The sequence below is a fragment of the Hemitrygon akajei genome, chromosome 13 (assembly GCF_048418815.1).
Source record: "Hemitrygon akajei chromosome 13, sHemAka1.3, whole genome shotgun sequence".
Lineage (NCBI taxonomy): Eukaryota > Metazoa > Chordata > Chondrichthyes > Myliobatiformes > Dasyatidae > Hemitrygon > Hemitrygon akajei.
The window spans coordinates 56,206,198-56,225,820 of record NC_133136.1 but is presented as its reverse complement, the minus strand read 5'-3'; the positions used below and the strand labels follow the sequence as shown (position 1 = coordinate 56,225,820).

Here is a 19,623-nt window from a genome sequence, read left to right as displayed (position 1 = left end):
GGGCTGAGAGGAGGGTCTTGATCTTAAAGGTACAAGAATGTGATGTACCTTGAATTTGTGGGACTCCACTGAGAGGGTCTTCAAAAGAATGTCAGTTTGTCACGATGAATAAAGACTTTCATCTTCACAACTTCTCCAATTTTCCCAGTGACTTAGTCACAGTCACAACAGCACAACTTAAAACATACTCATTGTCTCACTTGTTCAGCTCTGATGAAGAGTATTTGAGCTGAACTTCTCTCTCTTTCATCTAGTTTTATTTTGTTGTTTCAAAGTTTGAATGTCTGCATCTCCCCACCTTCAAAAACTAAACCACACTGCATAAAATTTAATGAAGTGTGGTTTTATTCCAAAAATGGTGAGGTATATGCAACTTCAGAGTGGTACACAAAGGCTTTTCATGCTCAAGCAACAATGTTCTCCTCAATGCTCTAAATATGCTTCACTTGCTTTGAAGACCAATTTACATTATCCAAGTTGCATGAGATCCACTGAGACAATTTAAAGGATCCAGCTGCTTTGGCTGAATCAGATCATAGTCACCATCTTTATAATATTTAAGAGCTTTTATTTACCACATCCAGAGCAATAGTGGTTACACACCATACAATTGGAACAATTAAAGTCCCTTCACTTAAGCAACCATTTTCTCTTTAAATCTTCTCTAATAACAGAATAAAAAGATGCTTGGTGGTATGGATTATGAAGGGAAATATGAACAAAACTGAGAGATGACTTACAAACTGCCAAGATTCTTTTCGAATCAGTAAATCCACACTTCAAATCAATCCCACTGAGAATATAGAACTCATGGTTCAAGAATGCAGCTTCACTTCGCTATGGATCCACATCTTTGCGTCTCTGGATTTGGTTGCTAAGGGAACTTTGTTTCCTCTTCCTCATGTATAAGGTGCCTCTTGGTATCATTTTTTACAGATGTACAATAAGAAAATTGCCAAGAACTATCACGGTCATGAAAAAAACCATGATTGCTCACGTCATTTGACATGGCACATAATGAACAAACGAACAATAAGAAACCAATCACGAGATAGTAATGCTCCGAAATAAGAGAGAAGGGAGCATTAAATCCACAACAGATCCCAATAATACAAAATAAAAAATGTAAATGCAAGAAATACTCAGCAAGGCAGGTCACATCAGTGGGAAGAGAAACAGAATTCCAGCTTTCTCTGCTGTCTCCAGAGCAGCTTTGCTACTCATAAGGCTTAGTGATCATGTCCCTGCCAACCCTTTGCATGCTCCGTAATTGGCTCCCAAATTATTTCATTTGCTTCCTCACAACACCCTGAATCTTTCCCCTCAATTTCATCAGAGCATTCTACATCCTCCACCAAGATTTGAGGGGAAAAAAGCATGTCCAAGACTGGATTTACCATTTCTACAGTACATAATGAATTTGATAAACCACAGATAAGCAATATTGGAAATAAAAGTAATTTAGCAGAAGTCCTCTTTCCCAGTGCCAATTTAACATAAAAACATGTGTTAATGAAATCTGAGGATAAAGTATACAAGAAATATTTTTGCTCTTTATCTGATTATTATTCAGTTAAATTATTCCAATATAGTTTTTAGCTCCAAGTAGTTGAAATAATTTAACGGCAATAAAATCAGCAATATTTTGAAATGAATATTTTCATTATTACACAGGTTATTTCAATGGTTAGATTACAAGCCACTCAATGGGTCAGATTTTGATATGTATAAAGATCACAGGAAGTTGATTTCTGTAGCAAAAACGTTTAAAGAAAACACTGAACAAACATTACAAATATTTAAGTATTGCAAAAGCCTATTCTTTCCTGATTATTACATGCATTGCATGTGATAAAAAATAATTAAGGGTTGACTTAGCCGTTTCCTACCTAAAAATATTAAAACAAATTCTCAATTTAATAACCCCAAAATCTTGTCATTGCTTTTCTTGCTGAGAAAAAGTGTTTTGAATTTCCCATCACACTTTAGATAATCAAACTTGATTACTGAATAACAACCAATGCCAGAACAAATTTAAAAACCAGACTTTGCAAAAGGAAATATATCAGATATGATTTATTGGTTAGTACCAAGTTGCACTGCAAGTTACTAACACATGTTCTACACTTTCTTTTTTATCAAAGTTGATCATACAACCACAAATGACTGGTGACTCCAGTCCACTGAAAAACAAACACCCAAATTTAACTGCACATAATTGCATACAAATGAAAAACACTTTATAAAAGATCCCAAGGAATACAGATGCTTTTGAAAATTATTCACTAAGAATATTTGAATAATCTTGTCATCATGATAGCACCTTGCAAATTACCTAGTGAATATATGATTGAACATATCGGACAAGTTTAAATAGTACCACATTTATTATTTATAATAAATATATTAATCTTAGTGCCTTTGTTAAACAATGGAAAAACATTAGCTATTCTCCAATCCTCTAGTACCTCACCTGTGGCTAAAGATGTTTTAAATATCTCTGCCTCAGCCCCTGCAATTTCTGCATTAGCCTCCCACAAGGTCCAAGGGAACACCTTGTCAGGCCCTGGTGATTTTATCCACCCTAATTTACCTCCATACAGCAAACACCTCCTCCACTGAAATCTATATAGGCTCCATGACCTCGCTGCTGTTTTGCCTCACTTTCCTATACTCAATGCCTGTCTCCCGGGTAAATACAGATACAAAAAGTCCATTTAAGATCTCCCATATCTCTTTCAGCTCCAAGCATAGATTACCACATGATATTCCAGGCAACCAACTTTGTCTTGCTATTCTTTTGTTCTTAATAAATCTGTACAAGCCCTTAGGATTCTCCTTCATCTTATCTGTTCGAGCAACCTCATTCCATCTTTTACATGTCCCGATTTCTTTAAATGCTCTCATGCATTTCTTATACTCTTCAGGTACCTCATTTGTTCCTATCTGCCTATACCTGCTATGCACCTCCTTTTTCTTAACCAGGGCCTCAAATTCTCTCGAAAACCAAGGTTCCCTAAACCTGCTATCCTTGTTGTTATTCTGATAAGAATATACAAACTCTGTACTCAAAACATTTCCTGATTGAAGGCACCCCCCACTGACCAAGTACAACCTTTGTCAGAAACCAACCTTCCCCAATCCACCCTTGCTAGATCCTTTCTGATACTGTCGAAATTGGCCTTTTCCCCACTTATAATCTCATACCAAGGACCAGACCTATCCTTCTCCATTATGCTATTGAAACTAATGGCATATGATCATTACATGTTAAGTGTTCCCCTACAAAAACTTCTGTCACCTGTCCTTCCCATTCCTTAATAGGAGAATTAGTGTCACACTTTCTCTAGTTGGGACATCTATGTACCAATTAAGGAAACTTTCTTGAACACACTTGACAAACTCTTTCCCATCCAGCCCTTTTACCGTATGAGAGTCCTGGTCAATATGTGGAAAATTAAAATCAACTACTATCACCACCATATGTTTTTTGCAACAGTCTGCGATCTCCCTATAAATTTGCTCCTTTAAATCCCGCAGACAGCTGGGTGGTCTATAACATAATCTCATTAATGAGATCATACCTTTCTTATTATTCATTTTCACCCATAAAGCTTTCACTAAATGAGCTCTCCAGTCCTTCCTGTCTTGGCACTGCTGTGACATTTTCCCAGACTAGCAGTGCCACCCTCCCACTATATCACATCTAAAATAATGGAACTCCAGAACATTGAGCTGCCATTCCTGCCCCTCCTGCAACCAAGCTTCACTAATGGCCACAATGTCTTAAATCCATGTACTGATCCATTCCCCAAGCTCATCCGCCTTTCTTACAAAACTCTTTGCATTGAAATATATTCAACTCAGAACATTAAAACCATCATACTCAACCTTCTGATTCCTGACTTTGTATGTAGGCTTAACAACATCTTTCTGTACAACCACTTCACTATCTGTTCTTGCACTCTGGGTCCCAACCCCTACAATTCTAGATTAACCTCTCCCCCCACTCCCCATCCCTCCCCCCAAATACCACCAGCAAACTTCCTACTAGCATAGTAGCTCCCTCTCCAGTTCAGGTGTAAACTATCCCTTCTGTTCAGGTCCCGCTTTCCCTGGAAGACAGCCCAATTATCTAGTTCCAGCTCCAACTTCTTAACACAGTCTATTAGAAGCTGGAGCTGGATGCATTTCCTGCAGGTGTAGTTGTCAGGGGCACTGAAGGTCTCCCTGCCTACCCACATCATGGGAGAGGAGCAGTCCACTATCCTGCCTGGTATCCCCACTGTTCGAAATAACTTGGCCTTCACAGCCATCTGTGACAAGTTCCACAAATTCACCACCCTCTGGCTAATATTTGATATGTTTCAATTAGATCCACCTCCCCCCGCCCCCCCAATCTTCTAAACTCCAGTGAGTACAGGCTTAGAGCCATCAAATGCTCCCTATAAGTTAACCCTTCCAATCCTGGAATCATTTACATGAACCTCCTCTGAATCCATTCTCACATAAGGGGCCCAAAATTGCTCAGAATACTCCAAGTGCAGTATGACGAATACCTTATAAAGGCTCAGCATTACATCCTTGCTTTTGTATTCTAGTCCTCTTGAAATCAAAGCTATCATTGTTAAGGAAAGCAAATACACCGACTGGATCCATTGCCTATCACCTTAACGGGTCTACAGCAGATGCAGTCTCACTGGTTCTTCACTCAGCGTTGGTTCACCTGGACAATAGCAATACCTTTGTCAGCTGCTGTTTATTGATTACAGCTCAGCGTTCAACATGATCATACCTTCAGTTCTAATCAACAAGCTCTAACTTGGGCCTCTACATTCCCCCCTGCAACTGGATCCTTGACTTCCTCACTGGGAGACTGCAGTCAGTAGATTGGAAATAACATCTCCTCGTCGACAATCAACACTGGTGCGCCTCAAGGATGCATGGTTAGCCCCCAGCACTACTCTCTCCACACCCACAACTGTGTGTCTAGGCACAGCTCAAACACCATCTATAATATGCTGATGACACAATTATTGTTGGCAGAATTTCAGATTATGACAAGGAGGCATACAGATGCAGGAATGAGATAGATCAGCTGATTGAATGGTGTCATAACAAGAAAGTTGCACTCAACATCAGTAAGACAAAGGAGTTGATCGTGGACTTCAGGAAAGGGCAGTCGAGGGAACACCATTTCTCATCAGGGGATCAACAGTGGAAAAAGTGTACATCTGAGTGTCAACATCTCTGATGATGATCTATCCTAGGCACAACATATTGATATCTTTACAAAGAAGATATAACGGTGGTAATATATAATTTGGAGTTTAAGACTTGAGATGTCACCAAAGACCCTCGCAAGTTTCTACAGGTGTACCACGGACAGCATTCTAACTAGTGGTATCACCATCTGATATGGAGGGGCCACTGCACAGTATCGGACAACTGTACACTCAACCAGCTCCATCATAAGCACTAGCCTCCTCAGCACTGAGGTCACCTACAATAGGCTGCATCCATCATTAAGAACTCCCATCAACCAGGACATGCACTCTACTCATTGCTACCATCAAAGAGGAGGCACAGAAGCCTGAAGACACAGACTTACTGTTTCAGCAGCAGCTTCTTCTCCTCTGCTATCAGATTTCTGAATAGACAATGAACCCATGGACATGACCTCAATTTAAAATGTTTGCTCTCTTTTTGCATGACTTAATTTAGTTTTTTTAATATATATTTCTTGTCATTTATAGATTCCAAAATTATGATGTATTTAAATGTACTGCTGCCATGAAACAACAGATTTCATGACATACAGCAATGATATTAAACTGGATTCCAATTCTGAACCTGAAAGTTAACCTTTCAGGGATCTTGCACGAGGGCTCCCAAGCCCCTTTGCACTTCTGATTTCTGAATTTTGTCCCTATTTCGAAAACAGCCTATGCCTTTAATCATTCTACCAAACAGCATGACCATACACTTCTTTGCCCATTCTCCCAATTTAAGTCCTTCTGCAGACTACTTGCTTCCTCACCACTACTTGCCACTCCACCCATCATTGTGTCATCTGCCATTCTGGCTGCAATGGCATCAATTCAGTCATTCAAATCATTTTCATATAACGTGGAAAAATAGATTTCCCAACACCAACCCCTGCAGAACAGCACTAGTCACTAGTACCCAGCTGGAAAGGCTCTCTTTATTCCCATTCTTTGCCTTCTGCTAGTCAACCTTCTATCCATGCAAGTATCTTTTTTCTATAATACATGTTCTTATCTTGCTTAGCAGCCTAATGTGCAGAGCCTTGTCAAAGGCCTTCTGAAAATCCTAGGAAACCCCCACAATCAAGAATAAAAGTTATCAACTCTGATCCAAGATGTTCATTTCTAGTTTTTCTTATCCGTTTACTTTCATACTCCGAGTAAACTATGCAAATATAATTTCCTTCCTGAAAGGTCATATTCATGCCAGAAAGCAATCCTGCATTCGCTGTCAATGACACAATTTAAACTTCTTGTCAGTTCTCTCAAACAGCTTTGTCCATATGCCCAGATATCAGATTTCTATTTTGTTGTATCAGTTGGCTGAATCATGCAATTAGTTGTTTACTTTTTGCCACTACACTCCCAATACAAATTCCTAAAGAAGCAAACATAATCATATGTATAAAAGTATCATTTTCACAAGTTTCACTTTAAATTGGAAAAGCTTTTGCTATGTTATTTATGCTTAAGTGACACATTCCTTTGCATCTGATATCATAAGTCATAGTTTTGAGCTTCCTTGAGAACTTGGATGCAAAAATCAAAGCTACATGAGTCACAACCTCTTGTCTTGCCAAACTATGAACATATCTCATTAATATGATATTCTACTAATGAGTTGATTTAAAAGGCCTTACTTCGGTTGAGATAAGCATCCTGGCGCTATCATATTTTGAGTTTCTTCATTACTTTGGACAGCTGTTAGGTCCGCCATGTTAACCTTTACATCACTGGTGAGCCCCGGAAACCTGGGCAGCATGTGAAGAATCTTCTCAACTAGAGTATCGCCATGATGCGCAACAGCACCTGTGCAGAAACAAGTTGTTTCTCGGTTACATGAACAAACTTTGATTATGGGACGAAAAGTGAAGAATCAGAACTGCTCTCTGGTGCTCCTGTTCTAAAAATGCAGAAACTGTAACAGGCTAGGCCATCAACAAATTGAGGAACACGTGGACCAAATCTCAAAACTTACGAAGTCTGATGATGTCACAGGGTCTAATAAAAATCTCCAGATTCCTTATTGTTGAGGAACAGTATACAATAAATCCACAATCTAAATTTCATTAAACATGAACTTAGATGTCTCGGTGCTTCAGTATATGAAAACAAGTTATGACTTACAGAGTCCTAAATTAGTTTTCTAACCTACATTCAAAGTTTCCTCTCCAGCAGAGATGGCTTCTAGTTGGCTTAAGGAAAAGAAATGGAGATTTAATAGGCAGCCAGAAACAGTGAGCCTGCCCAAACAGGCCCTGCTTGAAGATCCTGGGGAGGAGATAGAAGCACTTATTGCAGGGTTGGGGAAGCAACAGGCTGGAGTCTGTGAGGGGCAAGATATCCGAAGGAAATGAGATTGGTGATTTTCTCTGAGGAGGTGTCTCATTGTTGACAATCCGCCTCTGCAGCGTAGAGGTCAGACTGCCAAACCACAACATCCTGCTTGAGAACACACACTGTTCAGGTTGTAAACAGTTCACATGAACAGAATCCTGCTATAATGAGGGATAACCTGTATCACAAACATCAAGAGTCAAAAGTGAGGATGAAGGCAAAAAGTGATAGAAAAATTCAACATCAAATCATCAAAGGGGATGGAGGGGAATGTAATCAAGATATCTGCCAAAGACTCATCATCAGGAATCAAAGGGGGAAATGAAAAGGGAGAAATGAAAAGGGATCATAAAAATACTGCAAAGGATGCAACTGGGAGAGCAATTTCAAAATAAATTAAGGAGTAAGATCCAGAGGACTATTCAAATTTAAGAGCTGTTGGAAATACTAATTTAATTTTTTTAACATTGGAACACAAGTCATTAAAAAACAACAAACCAAACCCCTGCAAAACCATACCTCGAGTCCGTTTTATCCCCCCTAGTTCAGTCCCTTCCTACCTATATCCATGACACTTCACACGCTCTGGATCTTTTCAATGATTTCAAGACACCTGGTCCCCATCATCTTATTTTTACTATGGATTTCCAGTCTCTACACACCTCCATCCCCCACCAGGAAGGCCTCAAAGCTCTCCGTTTCGTTCTGGACACCAGACCCAACCAGTTCTGCTCCACCACCACTCTCCTCTGTCTAGCAGAACTTGTCCTCACTCTTAATAATTTCTCCTTTGGCTCCTCCCACTTCCTTCAAACAAAAGGGGTAGGCATGGGCACTCGTATGGGTCCCAGCTATGCCTGCCTGTTTGTCAGCTACTTGGAACAGTCTATGCTCCAAGCCTACACTGGTGACAATCCAACACTTTTCCTACACTACATCAACGAATGCATTGGTGCTGCTTCCTGCACCCATGCTGAACTCATCGACTTCATCCACTTTGCCTCTAACTTCCACCCTGCCCTCAAATTTACCTTGTCCATTTCCAACACCCCACTCCCCTATCTCGATCACACTGTATCTATTTCCGGAGACAGCTTATCCACCAATGTCTATTATAAACCCACGAACACTCTCAGCTACCTGGACTATACCTCGTCCCACACTGTTACTTGTAAAAATGCCATCCCTACCACATCTGTTCTCAGAATGAGCCTTTTCATTCTAGAATGAAGATGTCCTCCTTTTTCAAAGGAAGTGGCTTCCCTTCCTCCACCATTAACACTGCCCTCAACCACATTTCTTCCATTTCATGCACGTCTGCTCTTACCCCATCCTCTCGCCACCCTACCAGGGATAGGGTTCCTCTTGTCCTCACCTCCCACCCCACCAGCCTCCGCATCCAGCACATAATTCTCCGAAACTTCTGCCACCTCCAATGGGATCCGACCACCCTCCCCTCCACTTTCTGCAGGGATTGCTCCCTACACAACTCCCTTGTCCATTCGTCCCTCTCCATTGATCACCCTCCTAGCACTTATCCTTACAAGCAGAACAAGTGCTACACATGCCCCTACACCTCCTCCCTCACTACTATTCAATCCTTCCTAGTAAGGCGACACTTCACCTTTGTGTCTGTTGGAGTTATATATTGTGTTCTTTGCTCCTGATATGGCCTCCTGTATATTGGTGAGACCCAACATAGACTGGGAGACCACTTTGCTGAGCACCTATGCTCTGTCTGCCAGAAAAAGCAGGATATCCTATGGCCTCCCATTTTAATTCCTCTTCCCATAGGTCCATCCATGGCCTCCTCCTCTGTAGTGATGAGGTGACACTTAGGTTGGAGGAACACCACCTTATATTCCAACTGGGTAGCTTCAAACCTGATGGCAGGAACATCGGTTTCTCAAACTTCCGGTAATGACCCCCACTTCCCTCTCTCACCTTATCTCCTTGCCCACCCATCACCTCCCTCTGGTTCTCCTTACCCCTTTTCTTTCTTCCACAGGCTTCTGTCTCTTTCACCAATCAACTTCCCTTCTCTTTGCTTCATCCCTCCCCCTCCAGGTTTCACCTATCACTTTGTGTTTCTTCCTCCTCTCCTCCCACCTTTTAAATCTACTCCTCAGCTTTTTTCTCCAGTTCTGCCTGCTGAAGGGTTTTGACCCAAAACGTCGACTGTACTCATCTCCTAGATGATGCCTGGCCTGCTGAACTCCTCTAGCATTTTGTGTCTGTTGCTCCGATATCCAGCATCTGGAGATTTTCTCCTGTTTGAAACCAAATCCCTGGATCTGGCATCAGAAAGTGGAACACAAGCAACCACCCAGAAATTCTGAGAGTGAGAAAGTGACAGTGTGAGAGAGTGAAAGAAATCAGTACTGGTCAGAAAACAGTGTTAGGAAATTCAAGGGGACTAAAGGTCAGTAAATGCCCAGGACCTGGAACTCTACATCCCAGAGAGGAAGTAAGTAAAAAATTAATATTGATCAATGTGCCTAATAATAGTCATGCCTGAAAATACTAGAGTCTATTGCTATCTGCAACATGGTGACAGGATCAGCCAAAGAAGGGTTTACATAGGGAAGATTATACTTGATAAAATTACTTGAATTTTTTGACAATGTAACTAGTTTAGTGCATGGGTAAGAACCTATGGATTCATTGTTCTTGGACTTTCAGAAAACGTTTGACAAGATCCCACATAAAATTATTGTATAAAAATGAAATCACTTGGGATTCTGGTAATGTTCTATCATGGATAGAGAACTGGTCAGCAGATAGGGGAAAAAAAAGAGTAGGAATAAACAAGTTATTTTTCAAGTGGCAGACAGTGAGCAACAATGTAGTCCAAGGTTCAGTGCTTGAGACCCACAAGATCTATTGATCCAGATGAAGCTAATGTACCATCGCCATGCTTGTCGGAATATTTTGGGCAGAAGTATGAGCAGCAAGGATGATGAAGAGGTCTTCTAGAAGACTTAGACTAGGGGTTCCCAACTTTTTTATGCCATAGACACTTACCATTGACTGAGGGGTCCTTGGATCCCAGGCTGGGAACTCCTGATTTAGACACTTTGACAAAATAGAACAATGTTAATAAATGTGAGGTTATTTACCACCTTGATGTTAAAAATACAAGGCCAGATGCTCTGAATGGTGAGAGATTAGGAAAATGCAAGGTTTGGCCAGACATGAGTGCCCTTTTGCCATAGACAGTTAAAAATACAAATTAAATGTTTACTTACATAGCAGGAGGATTTGAGTAGAGGTGTACCACAATTTTACAAGGTTTAGTGGGAGCACACCTTGTGTGCAAATTTGTTTTCCATAACTGAGAAAGATTTTCTTGCTATGGAGTACAGCAAAGATTCACCAGAGTGATTCCTAGAAGAGACTTTGGGACATTTGAGCGTGTATTCACTGATGTTCAGAGGAATGAGTGGGGACCTCACAGAAACTTTTAAAACACCAACAGGACTGGACAGATTAGATCCCAAAAAGATAAATGAGATGTTTGAAGTCAGAGCATACCTGGTAAGTGATTTAAGACTGAGACCAAGAGATATTTCTACACCAAAGAAAGATAAATCACAGGAATTCTCTAACACAAAGGCTTTTGAGGCTAAAATCTTTATGTTCAAGTAGGAGCAAGATATATTTGTTTTGGCTAAATATTACCAACATACAAAATCTCACACAAGGTGATGTGGCGGAAGTTTCATCCAAGATGATAGTGCACCCTGGTATATGATTTCTGTATACCTTACATTAATATTCTTAAGTCTACAGAAACAAGCAAAGCAACAGCACGCACCATGATGATAAATAGCAAGACCATAATTGGTAAATAATACCAAATACTATTCAAAATGCTGAAAAATAAGAGATTATTGTTCCTTCACACTGAATTAAAGTAATATATTAGCCCAATTATCGTTGTCATAAATTACATTCTATTTGATATATGCAACAACACTTATCTGAGAATGTAAAATATGCAAAAAGTTTAAAATAGCTACATGTTATAGTTAGCATTAGCTTCAAATTAGATGCATTAATAAATAAGTCAAAATATGACGTAGTGAGGAAACCGGTACTGTAGATGAAGAAAAGTATGTTTTACCTGAAAGATCAAGTGTTCGATCTATAAAGACAATAGATGCTTTATGTTGAGCGTTTTTTCTTCTCTGTTTTGCCGGTGGATAATTAGCAAGTTCTCCTGCAATTAATCTACTGGTAGGGCCAACTGCAAAACATTCCTCTTTGAGCTGTACCAGCTCAAATATAGAGTTCAAGGATGAAACTAATGACTTGATTTGAATTTGAAGTTCAAAAGGCAAAGAATGATAATCGACGTCATTCAGGCTTCCAAATTTCTTTTTGTCGGGCCGGGTGTTATTGAGCAGTTTCAGGTCTTGAGGCACAAAAGAGAAAAATGATGAATAGGGTGTAGTGATGAACAGGTGGGGAACAAGGGGAGCGATTAATATAGGCAGGTGCATGACCTCCCCTGTATAGTTCATATTACCCATCCACTGACACAATAACTCCCCGAATTGCTCGAAGACCAGCTCCTGCTCCAGTTCGGCAGTCACATTATTGGCAAGCAAGTGGACAGAGTGGCTGACTGCGGTGATCACCACACAGTACTGGAAGGAGCTTAGGGTGACAATATCACGGATGATATCAGCCGTGCGCCCCTTTAACACAGTGCTCACCACGAAAACCGCTTTGGCTTGCTCCGGGGCTCCAGCTTCGAAGGAGCTGAATTCTTTAACGTTGAGGGCGCCGGCCTGGAGCAATTTACTTATGCCGCCGACCCAGTGTAAGCTCTCAGCGCACCCCGAGTCTATGAACACCACCGCCCTTTTAACCTTATCGCACACCTTCTCCCATACGTTATGGGCAACCCCCACAAATTTCGACCCCAAGCCAGGTCCATCACTCATGCTTTCTGGGTCCGAAAACCACTAGAGGCAACTTGACACACAGCAAAGCACCGTCAGCCAAAGATGACGCAGAATAGAACTGGACGCAAATTGATGATGACTTGGGATTTCGCGACTTAGGTGGCACACGCATATGCATTCTGTTTATTTCGCGGGACTGTATCAAGTTCAAATGTATTGTTGTAGGCGAACATCATACAGGGTATAAATGTCATGAAAATTAGCATTTGCAGCAGTAGCCTAGTATATTACAAACTGAGTTAAAATAAACTTAAATTATGCCCCATTTATACCTGTGCAAAATAAATAGCAAAATACAACGCAAGTGCAAGATTGAGTGCGAGGGAAAATCTTAGAGGTAGAGTTAAGGTTTGTTGAGGTTGTCTCGGGGTGTTTGCGGGAAATAAATTCGTTATTTGGCCATATAAGTCTGCAGTGGTAAAGCAGTCAAAGCTCTGAATTCAAAAGCCAGCAAATTGTGATGCAGATTTATAACTGTCTGGAGTACAGCATTCATTTCTGTCCTCCCCATTTTAAGAATGTAGAGGCTACAGAGATGGTGTCAAAGAAGCATACCTGGTGCTGCCTGCATTAGGGGGTGGCCGAGTGGAGATAAATCTCTACTAAAGGAGGTGCAAGGCACTCTTTCCCACTGCTAGCCTGCTGGTCACCCTTGGGCAAGGTGTAGCGGCTGCCTACCCCCCCCCCCCCCATCAAGGTCACACAAAGCCATGGTAGCGGGTGGTGGATGGTCATACGATCAGCTGGTGCATGTCGCAAGTCCTGGGTATGCGACCACTGACGCCAGGCATTCAATCTCTGAAGTGTATTGACAATGGCTGGGATTAACTGTCTTGTAAAGGCACTGACCAGAAGAAGGCAATGGCAAACAGTTTTTGTAGAAAAAATTTGCCAAGAACAATTATGGTCTTGGAAAGATCACAATTGCCCACCTCATACCACATGACACATGACGAACGAAGTGTGGATTATAAGATATAGTATAAAGAGAGGATGGTCAGACTAGGGGAGTCTGAGGGGAGACCTGAGAAATTTATAAAATTATTAAGAGGTACAGATTGAATAGATAGCTGGTATCCTTCTCCCCAAGGCAGAAATGTCTAATACTAGAGGGCCTGCATTGAAGACGGGGAGAAAAGTTCAAAGGAGATGAGTGGGGCAAGTTTTATGCACAGAGAATGATGGGTGCTCAGATGGCACTCTACTGGTAGAAGCAGATATGATAGAGGCACTTAAAAGGTTCCTATATAGACACATGAATATACAGGCAATGGAGAGATATGCAATGGCATAAACTAAATTTAGGCTGTCAATAGATTAGTTAGTTTGGTACAACATTCTGGGCCAAAGAGTCTGACCCTATACTGTACTGTTCTGTGTTGTATGTATATCAATAAGTAGGGTTCTTTAGATTTAAAATGTTCATATTGACTGTTAATGTTAAAACAAATTATCTTGACTGTTACTATGTTCTACATACATAAGGCCATTCAAGTCTATGCAGTGTTCTCCAGCTCACAAACCTTGTAATAACATTGGCCACAGATTGCATTCATTTCACACATCAAAGTTGTACAAAACTAAGTACATTAATAGAATGGCAGTAGACCAGTGGCCCAATGTAAGTAATGCTGAAAATTTATTTTCGCTAATCTGTCGCAGACCTCAGTATTATTAGACAAGCATGATCAAGTATTATCAATCTGATTTTCCGATTTCATTTAAAAAACACCAGCAGTGACACCATACCCTTCCTTGAGATCTTGCCATGCAACTCTTAACAATGTAAAAAAAACAAGATCAGTGATAGCCAATTAGAGCCTCAGGCTTGTTCCAGTACTTAAGGGCAGCATGGTAGTGTGGCGGTTAGGACAGTATCAGAGAGCTGGATTCAATTCCTGCCACTGTCTGTAAGAGTTTGTAGGTGCTCCCTGTGACCACATGGGTTTTGTCCGGGTGCTCCAGTTTCTTCCCACAGTCCAAAGACATACTGTTTAGTAGGTCAACTGCTGATCATAAATGGTCCCATGACTACGCTAGGGTTAAATCGGGGCGGGGGGGGGGGAGGTTTGCAGGGTGGCACAGCCCAAACAGGCAGAAGGGCCTATTCCATGTTGTATCTCAATAAAAATAAATGAATAAAATTATGGTTCACTGAATTTTGAACTCATAAATCACAGGACAGAATTAGGGTATTTAACTCTGCAGCACCCTCTCCAATGCCAGCACAGTCTTCATTAGGTATGAGACCCAAAACTGCTTCCAGTACTTCAAATATGGTCTGACCAATACCTTATAAAGCTTCAGTATCATATTCTTGCTTTTATATTCTAGTCCTCTCAAAATGAATCTGACATTGCATTTACCTTCTTTACTACCGACTCAACCAGCAAGTTTATTTTTAAGGAATCCTGCACTAGGAGATCCAAGTCCCTTTGCGCCTCCAATTTCTGAATTTGCTTCCCGTTGATAGAATAGTCTACACCTTTATTCATTATACCAAAGTGCACGAGACCTCCCTATGCTGTACTTTTTTCCCCTCTCCTAATCTGTCCAAGTCCTCCTTAAGACTCCCTGCTTCTTCAACACTAACTGCCCCTCCACCCATCTTTGTATCATCCGCAAACCTGATCACAAAGCCATTACTTACATCATCCAGATCATTAACATGTTACTGTATAGTAGCGGACCCAACACCAACCCCTGCAGAACACCACTAGTCACCAGCAGTAAATCAAAACAGGTCCTCTTTATTCCCATATGTAGCCTTCTACCAGTCAGCCAATCCTCTGTCCATGTTGGTATCTTCCTAAATCATGGGCTTGTATTTCGTTTCGCAGCCTCATGTGTAGGACCTTGTCAAGGACCCTCTGAAAATCCAAGGAAACAATATCCACTGATCTTCCTTTGTCTATCCTGCCTGTTACTTCCTCAAAGAATTCCAACAAATTAATCAGACAAGATTTCCCCTTTTGGAAACCACGCTGACTTCAGCCTATTTTACCATGTGCCTCCAAGTATTCCAAAACCTCATCTTTAATAAAGGACTCTAACATCTTGCCAATCACTGAAGTCAGCATAACTGGCCTATTTTTTCCTGTCTTTTGCCCCCATTCCTTCTTATGAAGTGTAGACACATTAGCAATTTTCCAGTCCTCCTGAACCTTTATAGAATCTAGTGATTCTTCAAAGATCACAACTATTGCCTCCACAATCTCTTCAGCTACGCTTTCAGAACCAGTACAATGCAGCTGGCCCAGGTGACTTAACTATTTCAGATCTTTCAGCTTTCCAAGCACCACCTCCTTAGTAATAGCCACCACCCTCATTTCTACCTGATTCTCTTGAATTTCTAGCATACAACTGGTGTTTTCCACAGTGATGAACGATATAAAATATAGTCTGTCCGCCATTTCTTCTCCCGTTACTGCCTCTGGCATCATTTTCCAGCAGTCTGATGTCCATTTTTGCTTCCCTTTTACTCCTTATATATCTAAGAGAAAGCTTTGGTATCCTCTTTTATATTATTGAGTGGCTTACTATCAAATTTCATCTTTCCTCTCAGTTTTTTTCATTGCCTTCTGTTGATTTTAAAAGCTTCCTAACCTTCAAGCTGCCCACTAATCTTGCTATATTGTATGCTCTCTCTTTGGCTTTTATGCTATTTTTGATTTCCCTTGTTAGTCACAATTGCCTTATCCTCCATTTAGGATGCTTTGTCTTCTTTGGGGAGAAAAGATCTTGCATCTTCTGAATTACTTCAAGAATTTCCAGCTATTGCTGTTCCACCATCATCCCCAAGAGTCCCTCTCCAGTCAACCGCCTCTGTAGTTACCTTTATTCAACTGTGATACTGATACATCTGATTTTAGCATCCCCCTTTCAAACTACAGGGTGAATTCTTAAGCTCCGTCATCAGATCTGGGTCATTATCCAACACTCCATTCAGAATTGCATTTTCCCTAGTAGGCTCAACCACAAGCTGCTTTAAAAAGCTATCTCATAGGCATTCTACAAATTCTTTCTCCTGGGATCCAGCTCTAAAACAACTTTCCCATTCTACCAGCATATTGAAATCCTCCCCCCCCCCCCCATGACCATCTTAAGATTGCCCTTTTTACATGCCATCATGATATCCCATTGTAATTTGTATCCCACACCCTAGCTACCGTTCAGAGGCCTGTATATAACTCTCACTGGGGTCTTTTTACCCTTGCAGTTTCTTATCTCTACCCACAAGGATTCAACATCTTCTGATCCTATGTCACTTATAAGGATTTGATTTCAATTTTTAGCAACAGAGACACCCCACCCTTGCTTACCTGCCTGTACTTTCAATACAATGTTTATCCTTGGATGTTAAACTCCCAGCTGTGATTGTCTTTCAGTGATAACTCTGTGATGGCCACAAAATCATATCTGCCAATTTCTATCTGCCTTTTACCTTATTTTGTATCCTGCCTGGATTAAAATTCAGTCCTGTATTCACTACTTCTTTCCTAAGTTGTCTCCATGTTGACTTAAGTTACATTCTTATCCTTTTAATATTTTTGTTTTATTCTTTAAATTAAAAGCCGGGCCATTAGGTCTAGGGGATGTAGTACTCTTGCTTATGATAGAGATTGTTTTAAGTTCCTCTATCACCATCCTCATAATCCCTCTATTTAATGACACTTGGTTAATTAGCAAGAGATGGTGCGTTCTTCTTGTAGACCTCTTCCTCCTCACTGGAATATACTATCGGCAGGATAATGCCAGGACTACATCCCCAGCATTATACTTCTAATTGCACCCAGTAGGTTTCGCTGGGTAAGCTACATCACTTGGATCCCCAACACAAGAACCCTGAAGCAAACACACCATGTCAAAGGATTATCAAATGGATAACGACAAAAGAGTCAAGTACATTCTTAAAGGCTCCTGGAAAATAAAATTTTAACAACCGCAACAATGGGCATTCCTCACCCATGAAGACACAAAATAAAAGGCTACTGTAGTTGGAATTGGGAATTTTGAGTTAATTTTTAACAGAAGTTTATGATAAATGGAGTGCAGCCACTTTGAAAATATCCATCGCCACCTTCCCCAGACATTTTGCACCGATGGATCCTACCCCTAGCCTCATCAATCACCCTAGAAGTCAGAGAACTGAAGGGAAGCAATTAGTCCTCCGACTAAGAAAATAAAAGGGCAGGCACATCAATGACTGCAGATGCTGGAAATCTGGAGCAACGCACAAAATGCCGGAGGAACTTTGGCAGCATCTATGGAGGGAAATGGATGCTGGATGCTTGGAGGTCATCAGGACTCGCCTTTATCAGAAAGATGCAAGGCATTTATGGTTCGAACATTAGGATGCTGCACGGAGCGAAATCTATGATATCTCCACCTCTGACAAACCTCCTCCGCCCCCCGACGCCAGTACTGAAGACGCCAACACCCTCTTCCGGGTCAGAGGGCGCCGTGCCGATGTTGCGTTTCCTCTGTTAAAGGTCAGTTTAGAAGAGAATCTGCGTGATTGAGGAGGAGGGAGAGAAGCCCGAAGGCGGCGGCACGGTAATGTCAGCAGAGGCGGAGAACACGACAAAGGAGGCGGCCGCGGGCAATACGGCGCCCGGCGAAGACGAGGAACATTGGCTGTATGGAGGTAGGAGAAGCGAAGTGTTGCGCTCAGGGCCTGCTCATCACTGGCGGTTAGCAAGGCGGCAGAATGAATAAAGGTTAACCCGGCTTGGCCTTGCCTGATCCGGGCCTCTTCCACACACCCGATGTGTCGGTGTTCTTGGGGCTGACCGTGCACCAAATTCTCTCCATTTGATCCTTTTAACTGATAGCTTTTCTTATTGCAGATGAAAACGACCCAAATAAACAGGAGGAGGAAGCGGCCGTTGACAGGTGAGCTGTTTTCCTTGTTCTCGACGAGGTCCAGGGGCCTGCGGCCGGTTGTTTTTCCGCTTTCAGCGTGTTTCTAATTGAGGTGTTTAATTTTTACAATGTGAGAAGGTAATTTTTTAATCAGATGATGTCATCTTTCCAGAGAGATTCTCTGTGGTGAAAATCAGCCTTTGGGAAAAGGCCGATTGCGAGCTTTCATTGGTTCAAAGGTATTTAAAAGAGATCTTGGTGTTGGATCTCAAAATTGATAACCAAGTGGCATCTGCTCAAGATTACAAAATGTGCAATCTACAAACATAACCTGCAGGAAATAAAATCAGCATTAAATTCAGATGCCGCAGGGACTTCAAATCCCATGTGAGCCAAAATACCAGATTGTGGGCTGTGTATGTACATAAACCGGTGCTAGAGATCTGGGGAGCCCTTTGGAGTGCATTGAAGCTTAATTGAATTGATATCTGAGTCCTTGTCCCATAATGACTGGTCAATCGAACCAGCAGAAGAGCCTGAATTTGTAAAGTTTCTGTAGCCAGCAGTATACAATTGCAAGAACAATATTGCTGCCAATTTAAACAATGTAATCGTAACTTACTCCAAAGCTGATTTCAAGCAGACATTTTCTTCAGTTGTGCTTTGCTTCCCGGATTCAAACCAGGTTGCTGTATGCATTTTGTACTGCTGGAATCAGCCCGTTTTCCCATTGTTGCTTTCTGTCACTCAAAGGGAGCTTAGCTGATGACACGGCATTGATTGAATAGAGGAATTGTCTGGCTTGGATCTGTTTAGGAAGCATTGATCCATAAGTGTAATTGAGGCATATTCATCCAGAAGACATAGGGTAATAGCAAACGGTGTACTCTGGAGGTCAGTGACCAGTGGTCTTTCTCATGATACATACTGGGACGCTACTCTTTGTGATTTTTGTTTTATATATAAATGACTTGGATGAGGAAGTGGAAAGGTGGATTAGTAAGTTTGCAGATGACGTGAAGGTTGGTATTGCTGTGGATAGTGCAGAGGGTTGTTGCAGGTTATAGTGGGACATTGTTGGGATGCAGGGGCTGGGTTGAGAAATGGCATATGTGCCGGCAAGGAAGACTTTAGTCAGGGTCAATCCATGAAAAGCTGCGTGGTCTGATGATGTACCTGGT

At 41.4% G+C, this 19,623-nt stretch overlaps 2 protein-coding genes across 10 annotated transcripts in view; one reads left to right on the top strand and one right to left on the bottom strand.

Moving 5' to 3' along the window:
• The window catches only part of scfd2 (sec1 family domain containing 2), a 259,523-nt gene extending 246,901 nt beyond the window's left edge, over positions 1–12,622 (bottom strand). For both annotated transcript variants that reach the window (XM_073064670.1, XM_073064671.1), the window contains exons 1-2: positions 11,731–12,622; positions 6,908–7,076 (exon numbers count right to left, since the gene is read on the bottom strand). In XM_073064670.1, the coding sequence (XP_072920771.1) occupies positions 6,908–7,076; positions 11,731–12,556 (995 nt within the window). In that variant the 5' untranslated portion in view covers positions 12,557–12,622. The remainder of the gene's footprint in view (positions 1–6,907; positions 7,077–11,730) is intronic.
• Positions 12,623–18,042: 5,420 nt separating this feature from the next.
• The window catches only part of fip1l1a (FIP1 like 1a (S. cerevisiae)), a 93,632-nt gene continuing 92,051 nt past the window's right edge, over positions 18,043–19,623 (top strand). For 3 of the 8 annotated variants that reach the window (XM_073064668.1, XM_073064662.1, XM_073064661.1), the window contains exons 1-2: positions 18,045–18,224; positions 18,427–18,472. In XM_073064668.1, the coding sequence (XP_072920769.1) occupies positions 18,137–18,224; positions 18,427–18,472 (134 nt within the window). In that variant the 5' untranslated portion in view covers positions 18,045–18,136. Of the gene's footprint in view, positions 18,225–18,426; positions 18,473–19,623 lie in introns of all 8 variants that reach the window. The other 5 variants (XM_073064667.1, XM_073064666.1, XM_073064669.1 and 2 more) reach the window with 3 other exon arrangements.